This window comes from Drosophila melanogaster, chromosome Y (assembly GCF_000001215.4).
Source record: "Drosophila melanogaster chromosome Y".
In the NCBI taxonomy this organism is placed as follows: Eukaryota; Metazoa; Arthropoda; class Insecta; order Diptera; family Drosophilidae; genus Drosophila; species Drosophila melanogaster.
Window position 1 is genome coordinate 167,827 of NC_024512.1, and position 24,648 is coordinate 192,474.

The 24,648-nt window shown below is 35.5% G+C and overlaps 1 protein-coding gene across 1 annotated transcript in view; it reads right to left on the reverse strand.

Annotated features, from left to right (window-relative positions):
* Positions 1–24,194, reverse strand: part of PRY (polycystine-related-Y) — a gene marked incomplete at both ends in the record, with an annotated part of 45,929 nt that extends 21,735 nt beyond the window's left edge. Inside the window, one exon of the mRNA NM_001110656.3 lies at positions 23,584–24,194. Within this exon, the coding sequence (NP_001104126.3) occupies positions 23,584–24,194 (611 nt within the window). The remainder of the gene's footprint in view (positions 1–23,583) is intronic.
* Positions 24,195–24,648: the final 454 nt, after the last annotated feature.

Below are 24,648 nucleotides of genomic sequence, written 5' to 3' on the forward strand. Positions count from 1 at the left end.
TATCTTCCATCTCTGTAATTTCATATTGGGATCTTTTATCTTACTTAGCCATACAATTGGCCTATGATCGCTCAGTATGTCGATCATTCTACCGAATAGGTGGGACCTGAAATATTTTGTTGCCCATACTATGCTAATAGTTCTTTTTCTATTACCGAATAGTTAAGTTCGTGTTCTTATAAAGTTCTGCTTGCATAGCAGATAGGTTTATGCTCTTTGTATACTACAGCACCTATGGCTATATTACTAGCGTCTGTTGTCAGTGAAAATTTGTTTTCAAAGTTGGGGTTTACTAGGATTGGATCGGACGTGTTGAGTACTTTTAGTTTCTCGGAGGCGGACATGTAATCATTATGTTTTGTGTTAATCACTGCTCATTTCTTTAATTTGGAGGTCATTGGTTTTGCTATTTTTGTAAAATTGGGAAACAACTTACGATAGAATCCGCAGAGTCCAAGGAATGATTTTATTCCTATTGTGGTTTTAAGAATAGGAAAATTAATATTTGCATTTATTTTGTTAGTGTTTGGTTTTATACCGTCTGTCGTGATAATGTGACCGAGAAATTCTGTTTCTTTCTTCAGAAATTCGCATTTATCAAGTTGAAATTTTAGATTAGCTGATCGCAGCTTATCAAATACATTTTATAATACAATCATACAAAATGATAATATCATCTAAATAAACTAAACAATCTTTATAAATTAAGTATTCCAGAAGATTTTTCATGCAGCGCTGAAATGTTGCTGGTGCATTTTTCAGACCAAAAGGCATAAGAGTATATTCGTAATGTACATCTTTTATTGAAAATGCTGTTTGAGATATTGATTGCTGGTCCATTTGAATTTGATGGAAACGTTTAGCTAGATCAATGGTTGTGAAGTATTGATAGCGTCCAAGCTTGTCTAATATTTCGTCCATTACTGGAATAGGGAATTTGTCGTCAATGGTTATTTCATTTAGACTACGATAGTCTATGACTATTCGAAATTTTGGTTTACCAGAAGCATCACTTTTCTTTGGAGAATCGGAGAACAATAGGGGGATTTAGATTTCCTAATTATTTTTTGTTCTATCATTTCGTTGATTTGCTTGTTGACTTACTGATCAAACGCATGGGGGTATTTATATGGTTTTTTACAGATAGAGTCTTCGTGTTTTGTATGAATAGAATGTTTAATCGTACTTGTGAAGGTCAAAGTTTGGCCTTCTTTGTACTGAATATCACGGTATTAAGCAAAACGTGGGAAAGTTGCTCCCTTTCTTCTGTATTTAAATGTTCTAATCTAAATCCCTTAGATTCTCTTAACTCGTCATCTAAGGCGTAGATAGAGGATGTTACTAGATGGGCTTCCAATATGTATGGGGTGATAAGAGGGTTCCTATGAATTAGATAATTTGGGGCACTCATTAGTAACCTTTGATTCATCTGATTTTAAATGCGGTTTCCACTTCATTTTCTGGAGGTTTTTCTCCTTTTTTTGTATATGTAGAGGGTTTCCTCTGGATTATATGATTTGGGGCACTCATTAGTAAGTAACCTTTGATTCATCTGATTTTAAATGGGGTTTCTACTTAATTTTCTGGAGGTTTTTCTCTTTTTTCTGTATATGTAGAGGGGTTCCCTCTGGGTTGGAAGACCTGGGGAACTAATTGAGAGCCTTGGACTCATCTGTTTGGATGTGGTCGTACCATACTTTAAATGTATAGTCATTTATATAGTGACGGTTTGTGCTGAATAGTTAATTTGAGAATTAGTTGGTTTTAGATAGATGTTATAGTGCCATTTATGGTGTGGACTTTTATTTTAGAAGGTTTGACCTGGAAATTAAAGAAATTTTGTTTCATGATAATTAATTGACGAACCAGTGTCTACCAGGCATTTGATAATAATATTATTTATTGTGATTTTTAGGAAGGGGTTTTCACCTCCTCTAAATCTCTTTCGGATTCCGAGGCTGGTTGAAGAAAATTTTCGTAACCTGTGTCCATTTTGTATTGGGGACTAGCAGTTTCTCTCTGTCGTTATTGGGCAATTTTCTCATGATTACATCTGTGATTGTATTATTTAATGCATTTGTGTAAAATAAAGTGTTATTGATATCATTTTATAAATAGCATAAGCTTATTCGATATTGTGAATGATTTAATTTCTAATTCTTCGACGAACTTACGGATACTTCCGCTGAAGGGTGTGTTGTAGAGACGACGGAGTAGTTCTTCACATGGTGTTTGGGTTTTATATTCACTGATGAGCTTATTCATAAGGGTTGGCCAGGTTGTTGCTCCGTATAATTGAGATACTCGTTGAGCATCTCCTGCAAGTTGCATCTCAATTGCGATGAAGAATACATGTTTTTGTCTGGTGTCGGTTGATGGATATACCTGATGTATGAACTCGATTCTTCGGATAAAGGCACTGAGTTCTTGGGTATTACCACTGAATGTTGGTATTTGCCTAATTTGGCTTAAGGCTTGATTCAGATGGGATTCCGATAACAGTTTGACTTGTTCGGTTGCCATGGTTGATGATTTTATTTTTCTTTTTGTTTTTACACTTTTATGCAGTAGATTTGACTATTGTGTGTCAACCACCGATTATACGTAGTTTTTTTGCAGATAAAAAGAAATATTTTATGTTCACTTTATCTTAAAAGATACGCTTGTGTTCGTAATTAGACATTAATGTGTGTGTGTGATTGTTTACAATAGTGTGTGTGGGAAGTTGTGGGTGTAGAATGGATATATTACTATATAGTAGCATATGTGCCATAGTATAACACTTGACTACATATACTTACACACACACACACATACATTACCATATAGCAACAGCCATACACAAAATCATAGAATGCCTTAGAATAAAAGTCATAAATTCAAGTATAACATAAGAACCCTAATTCTGGTGACAATAACAAATCCAGCCTGCCCTAATGTAAACATTAACATCCGCTGCCGAATCCGTTATTCCCACCAGAGGGTCAAAACCGCTTACGCAGCTCAAATCCTTGGCTTATCCAGTATCTATGCGCGATCCAATCAAGAGAGCGCTCAATTTATAGAAATACATAAAAGAGCCTTTTTAGCTTAACACATAAAGAAGTAAATAAGTCTCAGCCAAAGGTTTGCTAAGCGTTCGCTTCGCAACTTAAGATTAGATTTAATTCTTTCGCTCTACGAATAAGACGTGACTTGTCTCCGCTTCCACACTTGTAATTTTATTTGAATAAAGATTATATTTTTTATATCTAATAAATTACCGTGGATTCGTTATTATATATAGTGACATATCCATAAGTCCCTAAGACTTAAGCATATGCCTACATACTAATACTCTTACAACATATACTAATACGCTTACAACATATACACCCCAATACAACATACACTATTCCGGATGTACCCAACAGATACCAGATAAGAACAAGATTCTTATATGATCCTCGAAAATGGAAAAAAACCCAATTCTAGATAGGTCACTGGTAGACTAAACATCCGTCCCCTAATTTAAACAATTCCTTGCTTAAGCCTCACCCCATCGTCATGTTCCCACGTTCAAAGCTCGGACCCGCAATCCCGAAAAACAAAAGTATCGATTTCAATAAACAAATTATAAGAATCTAAGAGCACTTGTATTAAAGAGCAAATGCACTTGAATCCAAGAGAAACGCAAAGCTTTTTCTCTTCACAATCAGAATCCTAAAGTCTAAAGTCCATATTAGAAAAGCTCTATACCGAGGCTTGAACGTCAATCAAATCAGAATAATTAAAAGAGTTCAGTTTGAGACCTAATTGTAAAAGGTCGGTGTTCTTCTCAAATAAAAAGTTTTGTAATCATTTAGTGAAATAAAACTTATATTTTTTTCACTTATAAATATTGCAAGCATTTAATTGGCGCTGTCGGTAGGATCCAATAAAATAAAAGAGTCCTTTTAGTACGGTACTGATCAACTGAAGGATATGCTATACGACTAGCTATCCAAGATCAGCGAATTAAAGTAGTGATTCGAAAATATTTTAGAGATCCGCAAAAGAATCTACGTAAAAGTAATATTCAAAATAAACTCCCGTGCGGACGGAAACAAAAATTAATTTAAATTTTTTAATTCCGAAACTTAAAATCAAGTTTAAAGAAAACTTAAAACCAAGTTTAAAGAAAACTTAAAACCACGTTTAAAGCAAAATTAAAACCAAAATAAACTCCAGAAAACAAAAGACATCATGGCAGTCCCACAACTCTCAGAAACACATCTAAACCAACTACAAAACCAAATTAAAGAATTAAATTACTAGGATGGCGCACCTGGCAAATTATCTGGATTCGTCAACCAAGTGGAACAGTTTATACCCAACACAGGAAGCCAGACACGCACACGTCATATATGCAGGAGTGAAGCGGTTATTAGTGGATTCAGCCTTCGAAGTCGTAACCCAGGAAAGAGCTAATACATGGCTGGACAAGAAGAAAGCACTGGCAATGGCATTTAAAGACCATAGATCCTATGTAACACTCATCAGACAATTAGAAGACATATTATACACAGGAAGTATCTGTAAGCTTATTGAAAAACTAGAAACAAAATACTGGATTCGATAAGTTAGAATTAGATAGTGACCCTGTTGATAAATGTTCGATATGTTAGAATTAGAAAGTGACCCTGTTGATAAATCGAATTATACCGAAATGTTAAACAAAACCGTCAGATCAGTAATAGATCGAAAACTGCCGGATAAAATTTATATGTCTTTGGCACGTAAAGATATTGATAGCATTTATAAATTAAAACAAGCATAAATGGAATTAGGCCTTTATGATGCTATTCCAGAAAATCACCGTTCTAATAGAACAGAAATGAACAAACGTAGGAACAGGGAAAACTATAATCAAAATAATAATCAAAAATATTACAATAATAGAAATCACAACTACAGTAATTATTATCCTAGCACGAATCAGACTCATAATACACAATCACCTCAAAATTCGACTCAACCTATGACAAATCAAAACTAGTACTCACCGCGTTTCATTCCGAATAATCAAAGAGGGAATTATTATGCATTCTGACGAGAAAAGCTCAACAGAACAACCCACTTAATAACCCCCTTAACTTCTAACCTTCGACATCAAATAATATTAACAGACAAGGGGCAGTAAAAAGACAACGCGAGAGTCAGAGTGACCAAAGCAGGATGAATGTAAATTTTCATCAAGCTGCCTAGGACACTCAAATGATGATGAGAAAACCCAGCAGTGTATACTATTAAGGGACCAATAAAACTATAAAAGTATAATAATAAAACCTACTTCAGTATGTCCGTCTGCTCAAAAATTTTACATTCACAAATTCTTCGATAATTATGATTTCCGAGACCGCATCCAAATGCCTTGACCCAAAACAAAAGAATGATTCCGCTCTAGTGGACAGAATCAAACCAAAAATGCAAAAGGTTGAGACCGCACCTAAGTGCCTTAAACCAAAGCATCAACAGCAGAAGAAGGAGACTGCATTACCCAAATGCCTCATTTCAAATGTTGTTAAAGACACAGTGGACAATGATGTAACACATCCCGATCCCATGTCCGTTGACAACGATATAGTCAACTTTGCAATTAACAATGAGTTAGGCGAATGTAACGAGTATAGAGTCGAACACTAGAGAAAGTTGAATGTTTAAAGAAGGTCCTATACGAATATAGAGACATTCAGTACAAAGAGGGCGAAAATTTGACCTTCACCAGTACTATTAAACATGTCATCCAAACTCAACACGAAGACCCAGTGTACTGTAAACCCTACAAGTACCCTTAAAGCGTTGACCAAGAAGTCAACAAACAAATTAAAGAAATGATAGAACAAGGGATTGTTCGCAAATCGAAGTCTCCCTATTGTTCTCCTATTTGGGTGGTCCCCACACATTTTATCCCTAAAAAAGTCTTTGAAAAACTGAGAGACGCTAATTTAAAGTTGCAACTAGATAAATGTGAATTCATGAAGAAAGAAACTAAATTCCTCATCGTCACAACAAATGGCATCAAACCAAATCTAAATAAAACCAAAGCAATTACAAATTTTCCATTACCCAAGACACCTAAGCAAATAAAATAATTTTTGGGATTATGTGGATTCTATCGCAAGTTTATTCCAAACTTTGCCAAAATAGTTAAACCCATGCCCCTCAAATTAAAGAAAGGTGCTATAATAGACACCAAATGTAAAGAATACACAGAATCATTTGAAAGATTAAAAGTTTTGATAACTTCATACCCAACTGACAACTGATGCCAGCAATGTAGCTATTGGTGCAGTGTTATCACATAATCACAAGCTAGTTTGTTATGCCAGTTGAACGCTAAACGAACATGAAATCAACTATGTTACGATTGAAAGAGAATTGTTAGCTATAGTTTGGGCTACAAAATATTTCAGGTCATACTTATTTGGCAGGCCATTTGAAATATTAAGTGATCACAAGCCACTAGTATGGCTCAACAACATTAAAGAACCAAACATGAAACTGCAAAGATGGAAAATAAAACTCAATGAATTTGATTACAAAATCAAATATCTTCCAGGCAAGGAAAACCATGTCGCGGATGCTCTTTCCCGCACGAAAATAGAAGAAGTTATGGTTGGCGAGGTCGCAAACAGCGCAGACGCAACTATACACAGCGCCAGTGAAGATAATCTAAATTACATATCCATAACAGAAAGACCAATAAATTACTTCTCTAGAAAAAGGCGACAACGATACAACAAGTGTACAACATTTCTTTCAAAAGTTAAAGATTAAATAGTCTCTAAAGAAATGACACCTGAACTCGCCAAACACCGTATTAAGGAATATGTGTGTACCAAAAAGAGTGCAATTTATTTCCCCAATGACGAAGATCCGGGTATAGAAAAAACAATCAATTTATTTAAATAAGAATATTACTATCCTGATAGTCAAAAGCTTATTCAAAACATTATCAATGAATGTGAAATTTGTAATCTGGCAAAAACAGAACATCGAAACACGAAATTGACATATGAAACAACACCAGAAGTATTTAACACAAGAGAAAAATATGTGATAGATTTTTATCTTTTTATCTCACAGGAAACCAGATCTTCTTATTTTGCATTGGTATCTATTCGAAATTTGCATCACTAGTTGAAGTAAAAAGTAGAGATTGCCTAGAAGCAAAAAGAGCCATTACTAAAATATTCAATGATATGGGAAAACCGCAAGAAATTAAAGCAGACAAACCCTCAGCTTTTATGTGTATAGCCATACAAAATTGGTTAAGATCTGAAGGTATACAAATTTCTATAACGACAAGCAAAAATGGTATATCAGACATAGAAAGATTCCACAAGACCGTAAACGAAAAGCTAAGAATCATTGGTAACGAGCAAAATATTGAAGATAGATGCACAAAATTTTAAACAATTCTAAACATATATAAATAATCATAAAATTAAACATAATAGTACCAAAAGATTTCCAGCAGACATTTTCCTATATGCAGGCAGCCCAGACTTTAACGTACAGCACAATAATATCGATAAGATAGAATACCTCAATAGGAATAGGCACGATTTTGAAGTTGATATAAAATATAGACAGGCCCCACTTGTAAAAAGTAAAATAACCAATCCATTCAAAAAGACAGGAAGGATTGAACAAGTAGATGATAAACATTTCGAAGCAGGAAAATCCTTCACTATAAGTCAAAATTTAAGAAACAGAAAAAATTTAATAAGAGCAAATATATTTATATATATAATTACAACTTCGCGGTTTGTTGGTTTATAAAAAAAAAGTATTTTTATTGATCAAAAAACTTAAGCGAATGTCGGAGACAAATTCACGTCTTACACAATTGAAGTATGAATAAAATCTAAATCTAATTTGCAAAGCGAACGCTTAGCAAACCCTTGGCTGAGCTTATTTACTTCTTCATATTGAGCGTACATACGCTCTCATTTATGTTTACGTTAATTAGGCGCTCTCTTGAGTGGATTGCGCATGGATATAGATCAGCCGAGTTTGAGCTACGTGGAAAGTTTTGACCCTTAAAGCTGTGTTAGCAGTTTTGACCCTCTGGTGGGAGTCGCGAATGCGGCTGCGGATGTTTATGTCTGTTGGATTGGGTGCCTTCTTGAGTGGATCACTCATGGGTACTGATCAGCCGAGAACTTGAGCTGCGTAAGCGGTTTTGACCCTTTGGTGGGAATAACTGATTCGGCAGCGGATGTTAATGTTTACATTAGGGTAGGCTGGATTTGTTATTGTCACCAGAATTTGGGTTCTTATTGGATACATGATTTTATGACTTATATCCTAAGGCATTCTATGATTTTGTGTATGGCTGTACCTATGTGGTTATGTATGTGTAAGTATATGTGGTCTTATACTATGGCACATATGCTACTTCCCCATCCTTTAAATTTAGCCTGTCCTCAGGCGGATATTCTAGGATACAATACAGGATTAGTATCAAGTACTGTATTTATATTTTCTGTTGTGTTATTTTGTTGTTCTATTTGTTTTGGGTTCTCTTTTTTATATTTAACAATTAGTTTTTTGGGAATGCCTTTATATTTATAAATAAAATATAGTATAAGTGTAAGTATTATAATAGCAAGTATAGTTAATGTAATAATTTGTAATGTGTTGTATCTATTAGTGTGTTCTTTAATTATTTCTTTAGCATTTAGATATGATAATGGTTCTAATTTTGTTACATTGTTATTGATATAGACCGTTTGTGTGTAGTCTAGTGTTGTGCATGTAATTAATATGTTTTCTATTTGAACAGAACAATTAAAAGCTTTTATTATATTGTCTCCTTCTACTATAATTTCTCTATTAATTATACAGTTTTGATTTTATACAATTTTTGATAATTTCCAAGTTAAAATTATGTTTGGTTCTACATAAGTTATTCCAATATTGTTATGTGTTTTTGAATATCTGCATTCTGTTGGTATTTGATTTAATATTCCTGTAATACATTTGTTTATTATTGGTTTTCCTGAGTTTTGTTTGTAAACTTGATTATCTTGAATATAATATTTATCATTTACATTTTCTATAGGTATATTATTATCTTTGTCTGGATATGGTACTATGTTAAAAAGTGCAGTTTTTATATTGTCTCTAGGTATATGGGAAATAATAAGTATTTCATTTGCATCTGATTTTAACCACGTATAAGTTTTTATATTTAGCAATTTTTCGGAATTTACATGTGATAATGGATCATGTCTTAATAATTTGGGATTAAAAATACCAAGTCTTGTTAATTGCATACCAAGTTCTATATCTTCAATGTATTCGGTAAACTGTTGTAAATTAAATACTAAAAGTTCTAGTCTTCTGTCACCTTCACTTATTGCGCTTAAATGGTTGATTACTTCAATGCCTCTATTGACTACTTCTATTACTTCATTCAATTCATTAGTTTGAATACTATGTTCAGAAAGATCGTATATTTTTTGTTCTAATTCTTCTTTGTCATTTTGATCTAAAGTGCCAAAAAGGTATTTATATGCGGTACCTATAATATTAATTAAACCACGTTTATTGCGTTTTATTATTCTTATTCCATTCATTTCTCTGTCTAATTTTTCAGTTAAATATTAGATTTGGGCTATAGTACCATATTCTTCAGATTGTTTAATTAAATTTGCAAAAGTTTGCTCGGTCTTTGTTAAGTTTACGGACAAATAGTGATATTCATAGTTTATAGGTATATTAATTGATCCTGTTTTAAATATAAGATATCCATTTTTAGATTGTATCGGGTTCACCTCTAGGCTTTGACCACGGACGGCACGGATGAAACATATTATGAGTGCTATTATGAATAACTGTTTAATCGGACCCCACTTGATTTTCGGGAGTTGAGCTGGAATTGTATTTACTTTTATTAATTCTCTTTTGTTTTTTAAATTTAGATTTATAATGTTCAACTTTTCTTCCTCTATTTGTTTCTTCGTAATGTTTCTCATCTATTTGTTCTACGTGTCCTGTTTACTTAAATGGGTTAGTTGTTTTACTTTTTACCAATGGTGCTTGTTTATATCTAGTATCTACTTCATAGCTATGTCTATCTTTATTCAACTTATCTATTTTTGATTGTTTCTCTTTTTGGGTGTCATATGCAGGTGTTCCTGCATAAAGGAAAATATCAGCTGGTGTTCTCCCAGTTGTATTGTGTTTAGTTTTGTGGTTATATACATAGAGAATAGTTTCAAATTGTGTTATCTTATTTTCTGGGTCGGACTCACTATTAATGATTCTTAACTTTTCATTGACTGTTTTATGGAATCTTTCAATGTCAGAAATTCCATTTTTACTTGTTGTGATATTTATATTCACATTCTCGGACCTAAGCCATAAATGTAACGCGGAACATATAAAAGCTGAATCTTTATCGGCCTTTATTTCGGACGGTTTTCCCATTTCATTGAACATTTTAAGAAGAGCTCTTTTTGCTTCCAGCCAGTCTCTACTACTGACTTCAATCAAAGCGGCATATTTTGAATAAATGTCAATGCATGACAGGAAATAAATATTTTAAATATTCTTTAATTAATTCCTTGGCATGGACATTTGTCATTTCTAAGTAATGAATTTTAATTTTCGTTTTATGAAAGTATCTTTTAGTTTCTACGTTATTATTATCGTCTTTTATAAATTCTATCTGCCTGTTGTAGTAATTAATTGGTCTTTCCGTTAAGGAAATATAAGATTGGTTATCTTCTTGAGCACTGTGAATAGTAGCTTGTGTTGGTAACGAAATGTTACTGGAGGTTTCTCCTAGGAAGTTTTCTTCAATTTTTACTCTCGATAGAGCATCTGCTACATGGTTTTCTTTACCAGGGAGATATTTGATATGATAGTCAAATTCATTTAATTTGATTTTCCATCTCTGAAGTTTCCTGTTTGGCTCCTTAATTGAATCAAGCCAAACTAATGGCCTGTGATCACTATGGATCTCGAATTTTCTACCAAATAAATAGGACCTGAAATATTTAGTGGCCTAAACAATAGCAAGGAGTTCCTTTTCTATTGCGGAATAATTAACTTCATGTTCGTTCAGAGTTCTGCTAGCATAGCATATAGGTTTATGCTCTTGCGATAATACCGCGCCTATAGCAAAATTGCTAGCATCAGTAGTTAATGAAAAAGACTTTTTAAAATCTGGGTGTATTAATATGGGATCGGACGTTATTAACACTTTTTGCGGTAAAAACCGCAAAGACCAAGAAATGATTTTATTTCCTTAGTGGACTTTGGTATAGGGAAATTCACTACGGCTTTAATTTTTGCGGGATTTGGTTTAATACCATCTGTTGTAATTATGTGTCCTAGGAATTCAGTTTCCTTTTTTAGGAATTCGCATTTATCTAGCTGTAATTTTAAATTTGCTTCTCTGAGCTTTAAGAATACCTTTCGCAAAGACATTATGTGTTCTTCCAATGAAGTGGAATACACAATTATGTCATCCATATATACGAGACAGTTTTTGTATATTAAATCTGCTAAGAGATTATTCATGCAACGTTGAAAAGTTGCGGGTGCATTTTTTTAAACCAAATGGCATCGAGTATATTCAAAATGACCATTTTTGGTTGAAAAAGCTGTCTTCGCTATAGAATTTTCATCCATTTGTATTTGATGAAAACCTTTTGCGAGGTCAATGGTTGTAAAGTATTGGCAATTTCCAAGCTTATCCAATATTTCATCCATTACTGGTATTGGGTATTTGTCATCAACGGTTATTTCGTTGAGGTTGCGATAGTCAATGACTATGCGAAATTTCGATTTTCCCGATGCATCTGGCTTTTTGGGTACTACCCAAACAGGAGAGCAATATGGAGAATTCGATTTTCTTATGATGCCTTGTCGAATCATGTCTTTCATTTGGTTTTCGACTTCTTCGTCGAAGCTTTGTGGGTATTTATATGGTCGTCTGTAAATTGGGTCTTCGTGTTTAGTTGTTATGACATGTTTAGTTGTACTTGTGATGGTCAAATTTTCACCTTCTTTGTACTGTATGTCACTAAACTCGTATAAGACACTGGTGAGGGCTTTCCTCTCTTCATCGTTTAGATGATCAAGTCGAAATTCATTTGTTTCATTGAGTTCGTTGTCAATTACATAATTGACATACTCAATATTTGGGGAATCTAATAAGTTTTCTTTTAAACTCTCTTTAGGTGTTTCCTCTTCTTCGTTAATATCTTCAAGTCGCAATTTAAATGTGTATTTATTTAAAGTGACTGTATTGGATGTATAGCATATAGTTGCTTTGGAATCTTCCAAATATTCCCTGCCTAACAAAATGTCGTATTTTTCTGAGAATTTATGTAAATAAAATGTTTGCTTTGTCGGACATAATTTACTAGGTTTTAATGTAATTTTTGATTTTAAAATAATTTGACCGTTTATTGTGTGTACATCTAATGGAGCTTTTGAGTTGATCGGACAATTGAACAAATTTTTACTCATCAAATTTATTGATGAACCTGTGTCAATCAAACATCAAACATTTGAGTTTGATTTCGTTCATAGTTATTTGTATGAAGGGGTATGTTCTTCTTCTACTTCTGATTCCGATCCCGAAGCAAGTTGATGAAAATTTTCACTGGTATCCATTCTAGACTGACCACTGGAACTTCCACGCTGCCTTTTTTGGGGCTGGTTAGTAGTAGAATAAGATGTGGGTTTTTGAAAATTTAGAGCGTTTTGCGCTCTACCTAGTTTTAACTTTTGTTTGAACTCATTGTATGTCGCTTGGTTGCTTTCAACTTTTTTTGAATTATTACTTGCATAATTATTTCGATTTTGACTTTGCTGTGCTTGAATGTAATAAGGTTTTATACATTGGTCATTAGTATTTCCTTTATTCTTCTGAGAATTAAAGAATATTTATGTACCAAAAGAAGCGTAATTTTCTTTCATAACGAAATAGATTTCCTTACATTTCAAAACGCTTACATAGAAATTGTCAGTCCGAATAACATAACTAAAGTTATGAAATCAAACATCAAATTAAAAGACATTGAAACATATTCCGAATTTAAAGAAATAATTATAAAAAGTCACAGAGAACTTTTACACCCAGGAATAGAGAAACAAACTAACCTTTTTAAAGAAAAATATTATTACCCAGACTACCAAAAGTTAATACAGAACATTATTAATGAATGCGAAGTATGTAACATATCCAAAACAGAATATAGAGATACTAAACTAAGATATGAGTTAACACCAGAAACTTTTAATCCCAGAGAAAAATATGTTATAGATTTTTATTTAATCAATAATAAAACGTTCCTGTCATGCATTGACATTTATTCAAAGTCAGTAGTAGAGACAGGCTGGAAGCAAAAAGAGCTCTCCTTAAAATTTTCAATGAAATGGGAAAACCGTCCGAAATAAAGGCCGATAAAGATTCAGCTTTTATATGTTCCGCGTTACATTTATGACTTATGTGAATGTGAATATAAATATCACAACAAGTAAAAATGGAATTTCTGACATTGAAAGATTCCATAAAACAGTCAATGAAAAGTTAAGAATCATTAATAGTGAGTCCGACCCAGAAAATAAGATAACACAATTTGAAACTATTCTCTATGTATATAACCACAAAACTAAACACAATACAACTGGGAGAACACCAGCTGATATTTTCCTTTATGCAGGAACACCTGCATATGACACCCAAAAAGAGAAACAATCAAAAATAGATAAGTTGAATAAAGATAGACATAGCTATGAAGTAGATACTAGATATAAACAAGCACCATTGGTAAAAAGTAAAACAACTAACCCATTTAAGAAAACAGGACACGTAGAACAAATAGATGAGAAACATTACGAAGAAACAAATAGAGGAAGAAAAGTTGAACATTATAAATCTAAATTTAAAAAACAAAAAAGAATTAATAAAAGTAAATACAATTCCAGCTCAACTCCCGAAAATCAAGTGGGGTCCGATTAAACAGTTATTCATAATAACACTTATAATATGTTTCATCCGTGCCGTCCGTGGTCAAAGCCTAGAGGTGAACCCGATACAAGCTAAAAATGGATATCTTATATTTAAAACAGGATCAATTAATATACCTATAAACTATGAATATCACTATTTGTCCGTAAACTTAGCAAAGACCGAGCAAACTTTTGCAAATTTAATTAAACAATCTGAAGAATATGGTACTATAGCCCAAATCTAATATTTAACTGAAAAATTAGACAGAGAAATGAATGGAATAAGAATAATAAAACGCAATAAACGTGGTTTAATTAATATTATAGGTACCGCATATAAATACCTTTTTGGCACTTTAGATCAAAATGACAAAGAAGAATTAGAACAAAAAATATACGATCTTTCTGAACATAGTATTCAAACTAATGAATTGAATGAAGTAATAGAAGTAGTCAATAGAGGCATTGAAGTAATCAACCATTTAAGCGCAATAAGTGAAGGTGACAGAAGACTAGAACTTTTAGTATTTAATTTACAACAGTTTACCGAATACATTGAAGATATAGAACTTGGTATGCAATTAACAAGACTTGGTATTTTTAATCCCAAATTATTAAGACATGATCCATTATCACATGTAAATTCCGAAAAATTGCTAAATATAAAAACATATACGTGGTTAAAATCAGATGCAAATGAAATACTTATTATTTCCCATATTCCTAGAGACATTATAAAAACTGCACTTTTTAACATAGTACCATATCCAGACAAAGATAATAATATACTTATAGAAAATGTAAATGATAAAGATTATATTCGAGATAATCAAGTTTATAAACAAAACTCAGGAAAACAAATGTATTACAGGAATATTAAATCAAATACCAACAGAATGCAGATATTCAAAAACACATAACAATATTGGAATAACTTATGTAGAACCAAACATAATTTTAACTTGGAAATTATCAAAAATTGTATTAAATCAAAACTCTATAATTAATAGAGAAATAATAATAGAAGGAGACAATATAATAAAAGCTTTTAATTGTTCTGTTCAAATAGAAAACGTATTAATTACAAGCACAACACTAGACTAAATACAAACGGTCTATATCAATAACAATGTAACAAAATTAGAACCATTATCATATCTAAATGCTAAAGAAATACTTAAAGAACACACTAATACATACAACACATTACAAATTATTACATTAACTATACTTGCTATTATAATACTTACACTTATACTATATTTTATTTATAAATATAAAGGCATTCCCAAAAAACTAATTGTTAAATATAAAAAAGAGAACCCAAAACAAATTGAACAACAAAATAACACAACAGAAAATATAAATACAGTACTTGATACTAATCCTGTATTGTATCCTAGAATATCCGCCTGAGGACAGGCTAAATTTAAAGGATGGGGAAGTAGCATATGTGCCATAGTATAAGACCACAATACTTACACATACATAACCACATAGGAACAGCCATACACAAAATCATAGAATGCCTTAGGATATAAGTCATAAAATCATGTATCCAATAAGAACCCAAATTCTGGTGACAATAACAAATCCAGCCTACCCTAATGTAAACATTAACATCCGCTGCCGAATCAGTTATTCCCACCAAAGGGTCAAAACCGCTTACGCAGCTCAAGTTCTCGGCTGATCAGTACCCATGAGTGATCCACTCAAGAAGGCACCCCATCCAACAGACATAAACATCCGCAGCCGCATTCGCGACTCCCACCAGAGGGTCAAAACTGCTAACACAGCTTTAAGGGTCAAAACTTTTCACGTAGCTCAAACTCGGCTGATCTATATCCATGCGTATATATATAAGTTTTTTGATCAATAAAAATACTTTTTTTTATAAACCAACAAACCGCGAAGTTGTAATTATATATATATATATAAATTAAAACGAGAAATGAATGGGAATTATTAGTCGAAGTAAAAGAGGTCTTTTAAACGTAGTAGGAAAAGCATACAAATACTTATTCGGCACATTAGATGAAGACGACAGAGAAGAGTTAGAAGAATAAATAAACAACATGTCAGGAGAGTATGTAAAAACCCATGATCTAAACACGATTATAGATTTAATCAATTGTGGTATAGATATAATTAATAAGCTCAAAGTAGATAAAGAACAACACCAACAAATTGCAGTACTAATATTTAACCTAGAGCAATTTACAGAATATATAGAAGACATAGAATTGGGTATGCCAGACTAGGAATTTTTAATCCAAAGTTACTAAAAAATGACTATTTAAAACACGTAAATTCGGAAAAAATGCTAAAGATAAAAACGTCAACTTAGCTTAAAACAGGCACGAACGAAATTTTGATTATTTATTTATTTATTTGATATTTCAATAAAATATTAATATCAGAAAACAACATCATTAAAATTAAAAATTGTACCATGCAAATAGATGAATTTCTAATCTTTAATAATCTAGCAGACTTTACACAAACAATTTATATCACCAACAAGGTAACACGTCTAGAACCAATAAATCACTTACAAATTATATGCATTACAACGTTCGTCATAATGATAATTAGTTTGACTCTGTAAGTAGCATATAAGTTTAAAAATATACCTAAGAAAATTATTGTCAAATATCGTAAGTAAAAAGAATACACACACCTTGAAAATAATGTCAATGAAAATATTCAACAAGGAAATAATACCTTATACCCAAATTTAACGACCTGAGGACAGGCCAAATTCAAAGGTTGGGGGAGTGACATATCAATAAGTCCCTAAGACTTAAGCATATGCCTACATACTAATACACTTACAACATATACACCCCAATACAACATACACTACTCCGGATGTACCCAACAGATACCAGATAAGATCCTCGAGAATGGAAAAAATCCCAATTTTAGATAAGTCACCCACTGGTAGACTAAACATTTGTCCCCTAATTTAAATAATTCCTTGCTTAAGCCTCACCCCATCGTCACGTTCCCACGTTCAAAGCTCGGACCCGAAATCCCGAAAAACAAAAGTATCTATTTCAATAAACAAATTATAAGAATCTAAGTGCACTTGTATCCAAGAACAAATGCACTTGAATCCAAGAGAAACGCAAAGCTTTTCTCTTCACGATCAGAATCCTAAAGTCTAAAGTCCATATTGGAAAAGCTCGATACCGAGGCTGGATAGAATAATTAAAAGAGTTCAGTTTGAGACCTAATTGTAAAAGGTCGGTGTTCTTCTCAAATAAAAAGTTTTGTAATCATTTAGTGAAATAAAAATTATATTTTTTCACTTATAAATATTGCAAGAATTTAATTATATATATTTATTTATATTTCAACGAATCTAGTTAACACTTATTCTTTTAGTTTCACTGGTTGTAATATGTGTTATAAAAAATGTAATACATTCCCAAATGTCAAAAAGTATTTTTGTGATTATGAAAGAAAAAGAAAAAGCAATATGTCCAATGTGTTAGGCTGTTATATTATAATAGCGATTAGCTGGTTGACCGTTATGCGCCTGTGTTGGAATAGGATGGCTACGATGGAGGAGGGACTACCATTCTTAACAGCTGGTCGAGGGACAGTCAGTTCTAATTTAATAAAGGTTTATAGGTGCTGCCTGATGGATATGAGCATGTTCTTTAGAACTATTTTGAAAAAAACTCAAAGGGTAACTGTATTAGGTTTTCTTTGAACGACATGTGAGCCCTATTATGCTCAGCTGCAGGAACTCTCTTCTATCCTAGACTACAGATATATATGTGAATCGTTTTTTGCGGAAAATTTCGAACCACTTCGTCCCGTATCATGGCTGGAAGGGGCTTGTAGTGCTGTGGACCTTTCTTCCGTTCACCTTAACAGCCGCGTCGAAGACCAGCCGGATTTTTCCAGGCTTGTTCGGGCTCTCTACACCAAACTACGGCAAGTACCATACCTTGCCTTCCTGGAACTTTCGAATTACCTAGGGCTCCAGACTTCGTGCCCTTCTTGACGTAATAATTCACAATTCCATAATTGGAGGTCTCGTGAAGCCTCATTTTCCGTTCAATGTTGACAGGTCTATTCCTCGTCGTCTCTCCATAGCAGGTCGCTTTCATGTCGTTGGCCTCCTCGCTTAGCCGTCTCCTCCAGGATACTAAGGGACCGCTGGGAATGATGGCGTAAGCTCCACTTCGCCAGCTGCAAGGCCGGCACTTCACTACGAAATTTTCGAAATAATCGCTGAACATCTTCTGCAGATGATTATCCTGGGGCACGCCTAGGAGGAACGATCTGCGAAGCGGTACTCACCTTTCGGTCCATATGCCACCCATGTGATGCATAGCTTCTGGTTCTGACGGACGCTGCGCATGATCCAATCCATTAGGATCCGTGGCGCCGCGTTGTTGCACGGCTATGCCACCCATGCAGGCTCTTCAGGGACGGTCTTCTCGTGGGAATCCACTGAATGTGGCATTCGTATCTGTCAGCTGCAGTATCTGTACAGCTGCCGGTCTTGGCTGCTCCGCTGATCCTTCCTGCGGACTCCATCTGGCGGACGTTTTGGTTGTTCAGCAACCATAGACATCCGGCATCCATAGAACCGGGCCATATATGGTGAGGATTCTAAAACTCCCCACAAATCTGGATGCAGGGGAGCGGCTTAGAAACAGCGAAGACAGCCGCTCCGCGATGCAGGAAGAGTCAAGGGCGGTCAGGGCAAACGCTGATTTATAGACCTTGGACCACGGCAAAGCGGAGAGACCGTGAGTTAACGGAACCGCGTTAGACCTTGGACTCGAGCGGACCAAGAGCACAGGGGTCGAATGGTAACGCTGCGGACGTCGAACAGGCACAAAAAAGACACACCGTGAACTAACGGTACCGCTCTGGACCTTCGACTCGATTTTTTTTTTTTTTCGCACGGGTTCCACGGCCACACCTCCCGTTCAACCGACCGAGGGGCGCTGCCGTGTATCGTACGGCTCGTTTCGCGAGAAGATATAGACGCGATATAAAAAAGAGAACAGGAACGAGGAAATGAATATAATGTAAAATAACTATTAAATATTAGTGTTAGTAGGATCTAATTATGTAATAAAACAGTTAAAATCGATTGCTTTAAGAGTAGCAGTCAAGATTAAAGATAATAGGATATCATAGTCAGAACATAAAACTCTGTAAGGGTCATGCAACTCATAGTTAGATCTACAATGATTTAAGATAAGGGGTATATAGTTTCTAGTGAATCTACCACGGAACCGGGCCATATATGGTGAGGATTCTAAAACTCCCCACAAATCTGGATGCAGGGGAGCGGCTTAGAAACAGCGAAGACAGCCGCTCCGCGATGCAGGAAGAGTCAAGGGCGGTCAGGGCAAACGCTGATTTATAGACCTTGGACCACGGCAAAGCGGAGAGACCGTGAGTTAACGGAACCGCGTTAGACCTTGGACTCGAGCGGACCAAGAGCACAGGGGTCGAATGGTAACGCTGCGGACGTCGAACAGGCACAAAAAAGACACACCGTGAACTAACGGTACCGCTCTGGACCTTCGACTCGATTTTTTTTTTTTTTCGCACGGGTTCCACGGCCACACCTCCCGTTCAACCGACCGAGGGGCGCTGCCGTGTATCGTACGGCTCGTTTCGCGAGAAGATATAGACGCGATATAAAAAAGAGAACAGGAACGAGGAAATGAATATAATGTAAAATAACTATTAAATATTAGTGTTAGTAGGATCTAATTATGTAATAAAACAGTTAAAATCGATTGCTTTAAGAGTAGCAGTCAAGATTAAAGATAATAGGATATCATAGTCAGAACATAAAACTCTGTAAGGGTCATGCAACTCATAGTTAGATCTACAATGATTTAAGATAAGGGGTATATAGTTTCTAGTGAATCTACTTGGAACCGAGAAGTTAAGCCGTCTAATCAAGTCGGGACTCTCAGCATCCCAAGCATAGCTCTACGGTTAGCTAGGGACGGTAAATTAATTAAAAGCAGTCTACTGGAATAAGAAGGTAATATACGGTTTGCATCCCAATTTAGGCGCCGCAAGCCAAAAAGTAAAAAGTTTTTTTGGACCGATTACCAACATTCTAAACCCGGTCTGGCCGACACGACGTCCGTTGTCAAGGAGTACACAGGACAAGGCGTTGCAGGAGAAACGCCGCAGGAGCAGCGCTATCACCGGAGGAGTCAGCTGCTTTTCATTGGTCGGGAAATCACACAACTCAAAAATTTGGTGGGACGAACGCTTAAACAAAAATCAGTTCGTTACAATGTCCATAGTCCAGACACAAAAAAAATTTAACCTTAACATCTCGATCCGCATTGCCATAGAAGCTCGGTTTAATTTCTTACAGTCCTTGATTCCATACCAGTCTCCTCCCGAGCACCATTCGAGTGACATACTTTTTGGCTGCGGTGATCCTTTATTTCGACGTCCATTAAATTTATCGAATTAATGAAGCGCTTAGGTGTACCCCTGTGGGATACGGCTGTATCAAGGCATGATTTGCAAATCCAACCTCTTGAGCACAGGCAACTTGGCAATTAGCTCCTCCATTAGGGTTGTGTTCCCTAAGTGCTGGCTTCCGGTCGCGGCTGACTGCAGGAACGCTGTCAGGTTGATCACCCTTGCGGCCAACGGCACGATCCTTGCGATGTTGGCCTCTTGAATTCAGTAGCCGGGAATTCAGGACGTCCATATCGGAATTGTAGCTGCTACATACCTGCTTCCACGTTGCCGTGGTGAATGAATAGCGTCTTCACTGCTGCTCGGGCTTCACCCTTCAGGGTTTTTACTAGCCTCTGATAATTGTCCAATTCTCAAACTCGGGAAGATCACGCAATCTGCGTGGTGTTCACCCAGGTACAGCTGCGGTTAAAATAATAGCACTACTGCAGGTGGAAAGTTGATTTCCTAAAAAATAATATTAAATGTTTATATTTTTTAAAGTCAGATTGCATGAATAATAAGTACCATATGTTGGCTCTCTGTGCAAGAAATTTTAAGTCTCTCAATGTAACGGTTCTTTTTGTTTTTGGGCACTTGCTGCAAAAGTGCACGAAATGAGGCGGTGACGAAAATAGCACTGACCACGTATTTGCTGAATAAAATTAATAGGAGTGATTGCTTTGGGTTTTTTTTTTGAAAAATGTTGAAAAAGGGAGTTGTTTTAATTGAATTTTTTTTCCAAACGAAGACCAAAAATTCTCTAGTTATGGGTCGCGGAAATCATTGTACCGTCAAAAAAAAAATTTGGTTAAAAACATGATCTCTGAAGTTAAAAAATCCGCTGAAATTGGTCGCATTGTCGGTTATTCAAGCAAAATGATCCGCAAAGCACTGATGTTTGTCGAAAAGAACGAAACACGGCGAAGATAGCCCTCAATGTCCAACGTGGAGATCGAGCGCTTGGTTCGGCAAGACAAGAAGGAGCCTTTTAAGCCGGCGACGGAACTGAAGAAGGAGCTTCAGATAGCTGAAAGCGTGAAAACAGTTCGCAAACGCTTAGGACAAAACAATCTTAATGCGTGCAGCCCAAGGAAAGTCCCGCTTTTGAATATGCCAAGATTCCCAAGGACTGGTCTGTGGAGAAGTGGCGCAACATTTTGTGGTCAGATGAGACCAAAATTGTGTTGTTTGGTGGGAAAGGCTCTCGGTCTTATGTTCGGCGTCCACCACGAACAGAATATAATCCTCGGCTTCACCTTTAAGGCGGTAAAGCACGGGGGATCAAACATCATGGTATGGGCGTGCTTTTCATACTATGGAGTAGGTCCGATCCATTGGATTCAAGGCATCATGGATCAGCACATTTACACAGATATCCTGGAAAATGTGATGCTACCGTATGCCGAGGATGAAATGCCGTTGGTTTGGACATTTCGACAGGATAACGACCCAAAACACACGACCCGACTTGAGTCCAATCGAAATCGAAATCCCTTTGGGCAGACCTGAAAAAAAGGTTTCTGAAGCCAAACCCAATAATAACGGGGATCTTTAGGGTCTAGTCAAGGATTAATGGAGCAAAATTCCTCAAAAACGGTGCCAGGACTTGGTGGACTCCATGCCAGGACGATGCGCGGCTGTCATTGCCAACAAAAGGTCACGCAACCAAAAATTAAGATTCTTTAAACATAGTTCTTAAGATATAATCCATTTGTTGAATTATTTTTTTATTTTTTTGGTTAGTTTTAGCAAACTACGAGAAACAGTGCTATTTTTGTTACCGCCCAAATTTGGTCGTCGTCGCCACTCCATATGATAGAGGCGAAGACCTTAATACCTACAATACTTGTGTGTTGACTCCCGTGGCGGATGAACGTAATCTATTTCAGGCTTCGCCGAGGCGGTGGCACAAAATGGCTGGGAATGAATGACTCACTGTTGTTGTTGTACAACTCCGTTTGACATATTGCCCAATTGCGTCGGCGCTAAATTTACACTCAATTTTGGTGGTAAACTTTCACTCATTTGTGCCGGAAACTGCGCATCCGAAGTTGGCGCTACTCCAAGCTCCTTTTACAGATTGTCAGTCTTAATCTGCTGGGCATGTTCTCACTCGAGCCCTGACATGGGAAATGGTGCCTCAAACATGGCGGTGTATTCGCGGCACCTCTGGGCCTCTGCTTGTCTTTTACTCGCCCCAGCATTAGGGCCGTGGAGTCCGTAAGCTTTTCCGTTGCCGCGGGCTGCAGGTTTCTAGCCGCTTTCCTGACGGCTTTTCCACTTTCCTTCGGAGTCTGTGGCCACTGCCGATCACCAGCCACACTCGCAGAACTTTCCAGGCAACTGTTGGTGTGGTCGTGGTTGTTGCAGTTGCTGGAACACTCGAGAGATCCAGTCTGAGGCTCCACCGGGTCGAATGCTTAGTAAGCTTCATCTCCCAGAGTTCGAATAAAAGAAAATTTCGCCGTTCGGCTGATCACGGGGAAATAGTTCTGAACATCCAAGAAAAACACCTCGTGTTCGATAACAAACAGAATACACATTGGTCAAACTTAACCTGAAATACATTCGTTCCGTCTCAATGTGATAGCTCAAAACGGAGTAATTCTATCCGCCAAAAATGGGTTGGCTTTTAAAGATTTTGGGTGCTGAATTAGATAAACATCGAAATCCTGACACAAATATCTCTAACTTTTAGCGGTTCTAAATTGAGACTTGACTGACTACTGATATCCCTAAACAGTTCAGCAACAAGGCCGTTACTCTAGAAGTAACGGGTATAAAATAACAAAAGTAAGAAAAGTTTCTTGGCTTTGGGCTTTCACATAATAGAGCTAAATAATTATTCGAAATAATATCTTATCCTTTTTAACGGAATAAAGCTTATATAACATATGAATTTTACTCACCCTTGCAACAAGAGGTACGCGGCGCCCAACGATTTTAGCATTGACACGAACTAGCACCATTCTATTTAATGGTGACTGTTGGCGCAAATTAAGAAGATATTTCTTTATCTTAAATTCTGGTTTCATAGTAACAGCCAAAAAACCCAAAAGTTCTGTAAGCGATATAAAAATTACGTTCAAATGATTTACTACCAATGACAGCTTACCTGTATCCGTACTGTCATGAAGTGTCCAATAATATTGAATAAAGTTGTCCATAGGACAGTGTCGAGTAAATACTGCCCTTATGACCACTACCTTTGAAGTTTCATAGTGTAGTGGACGACTTGAGTCATGACAACGAGGAATATAAAATGTTGGCTCACAAGTTATATGCAAGTTTGTTTTAACGAATGTATAAGTCTTGGCCTGTACTTCATTTCCATATAAACCGTCACTAGTAATTAAAGCAATTACACTAAAGAAACCATTTGAAAAAAAATTAACTTCGGAGGCATGGAAGTAACACTCATCATAGGGCATTTGCATATCCGTGCTTACTCCAAAAAAGGCCAACGTTTTTTCCAAATTCGAGGTCCTATACCAGAGAAACGCTTCTTTTCGCTCACTTGAATTTGTCTGAAAATAATCTACCAAAATTAATCCATTTAAAGAGACTTTCGTAGTAAACCATTCTTGATGTAAGGAGTGCAATGTTATTATTACACGGCCTTTCCCGAAGGTATGATATCGGTTAGTAAAAACATACAGATTTGACGATGAAACGCAAATTTGTAAAAAACAAATTAGACAGAGTGTTGATTTCCACATAATGCCGAAAATTTAATATACTCTCATATGATGATTAGAAAACGTCCTACTTTGTTAAATGTTCTCCATTTATGTAGTTTACTGAAAAAAATTTCTATTAATAAATAACAAATATTATTATTACACCAAATAACAATGCCGGAATTTTTAATACCCTTAAATGATGATTACAAAATGTCCTCATTTGTACATTTCAGTAGTTTCATCATTGTTCTGGGATATTGATAGATATTTTGAAATAAAATAAGAAAACAAATTTTTAATTTTTCAGGGCGCTAAAGGGGTAAAATTTTTTGCAAATCGATAAAAAATTACAAGACTAATGAAAATGTGAAAAATTATTATTTATCAATTATCAAGTATTGTGGGCGTTAGAGTGGGCGCGGAAACATGGTTCACTTGCGCTGCGTCTTTGTCTCTAGAATCTCTATGATGAATCTCAAACCTCTAGCTT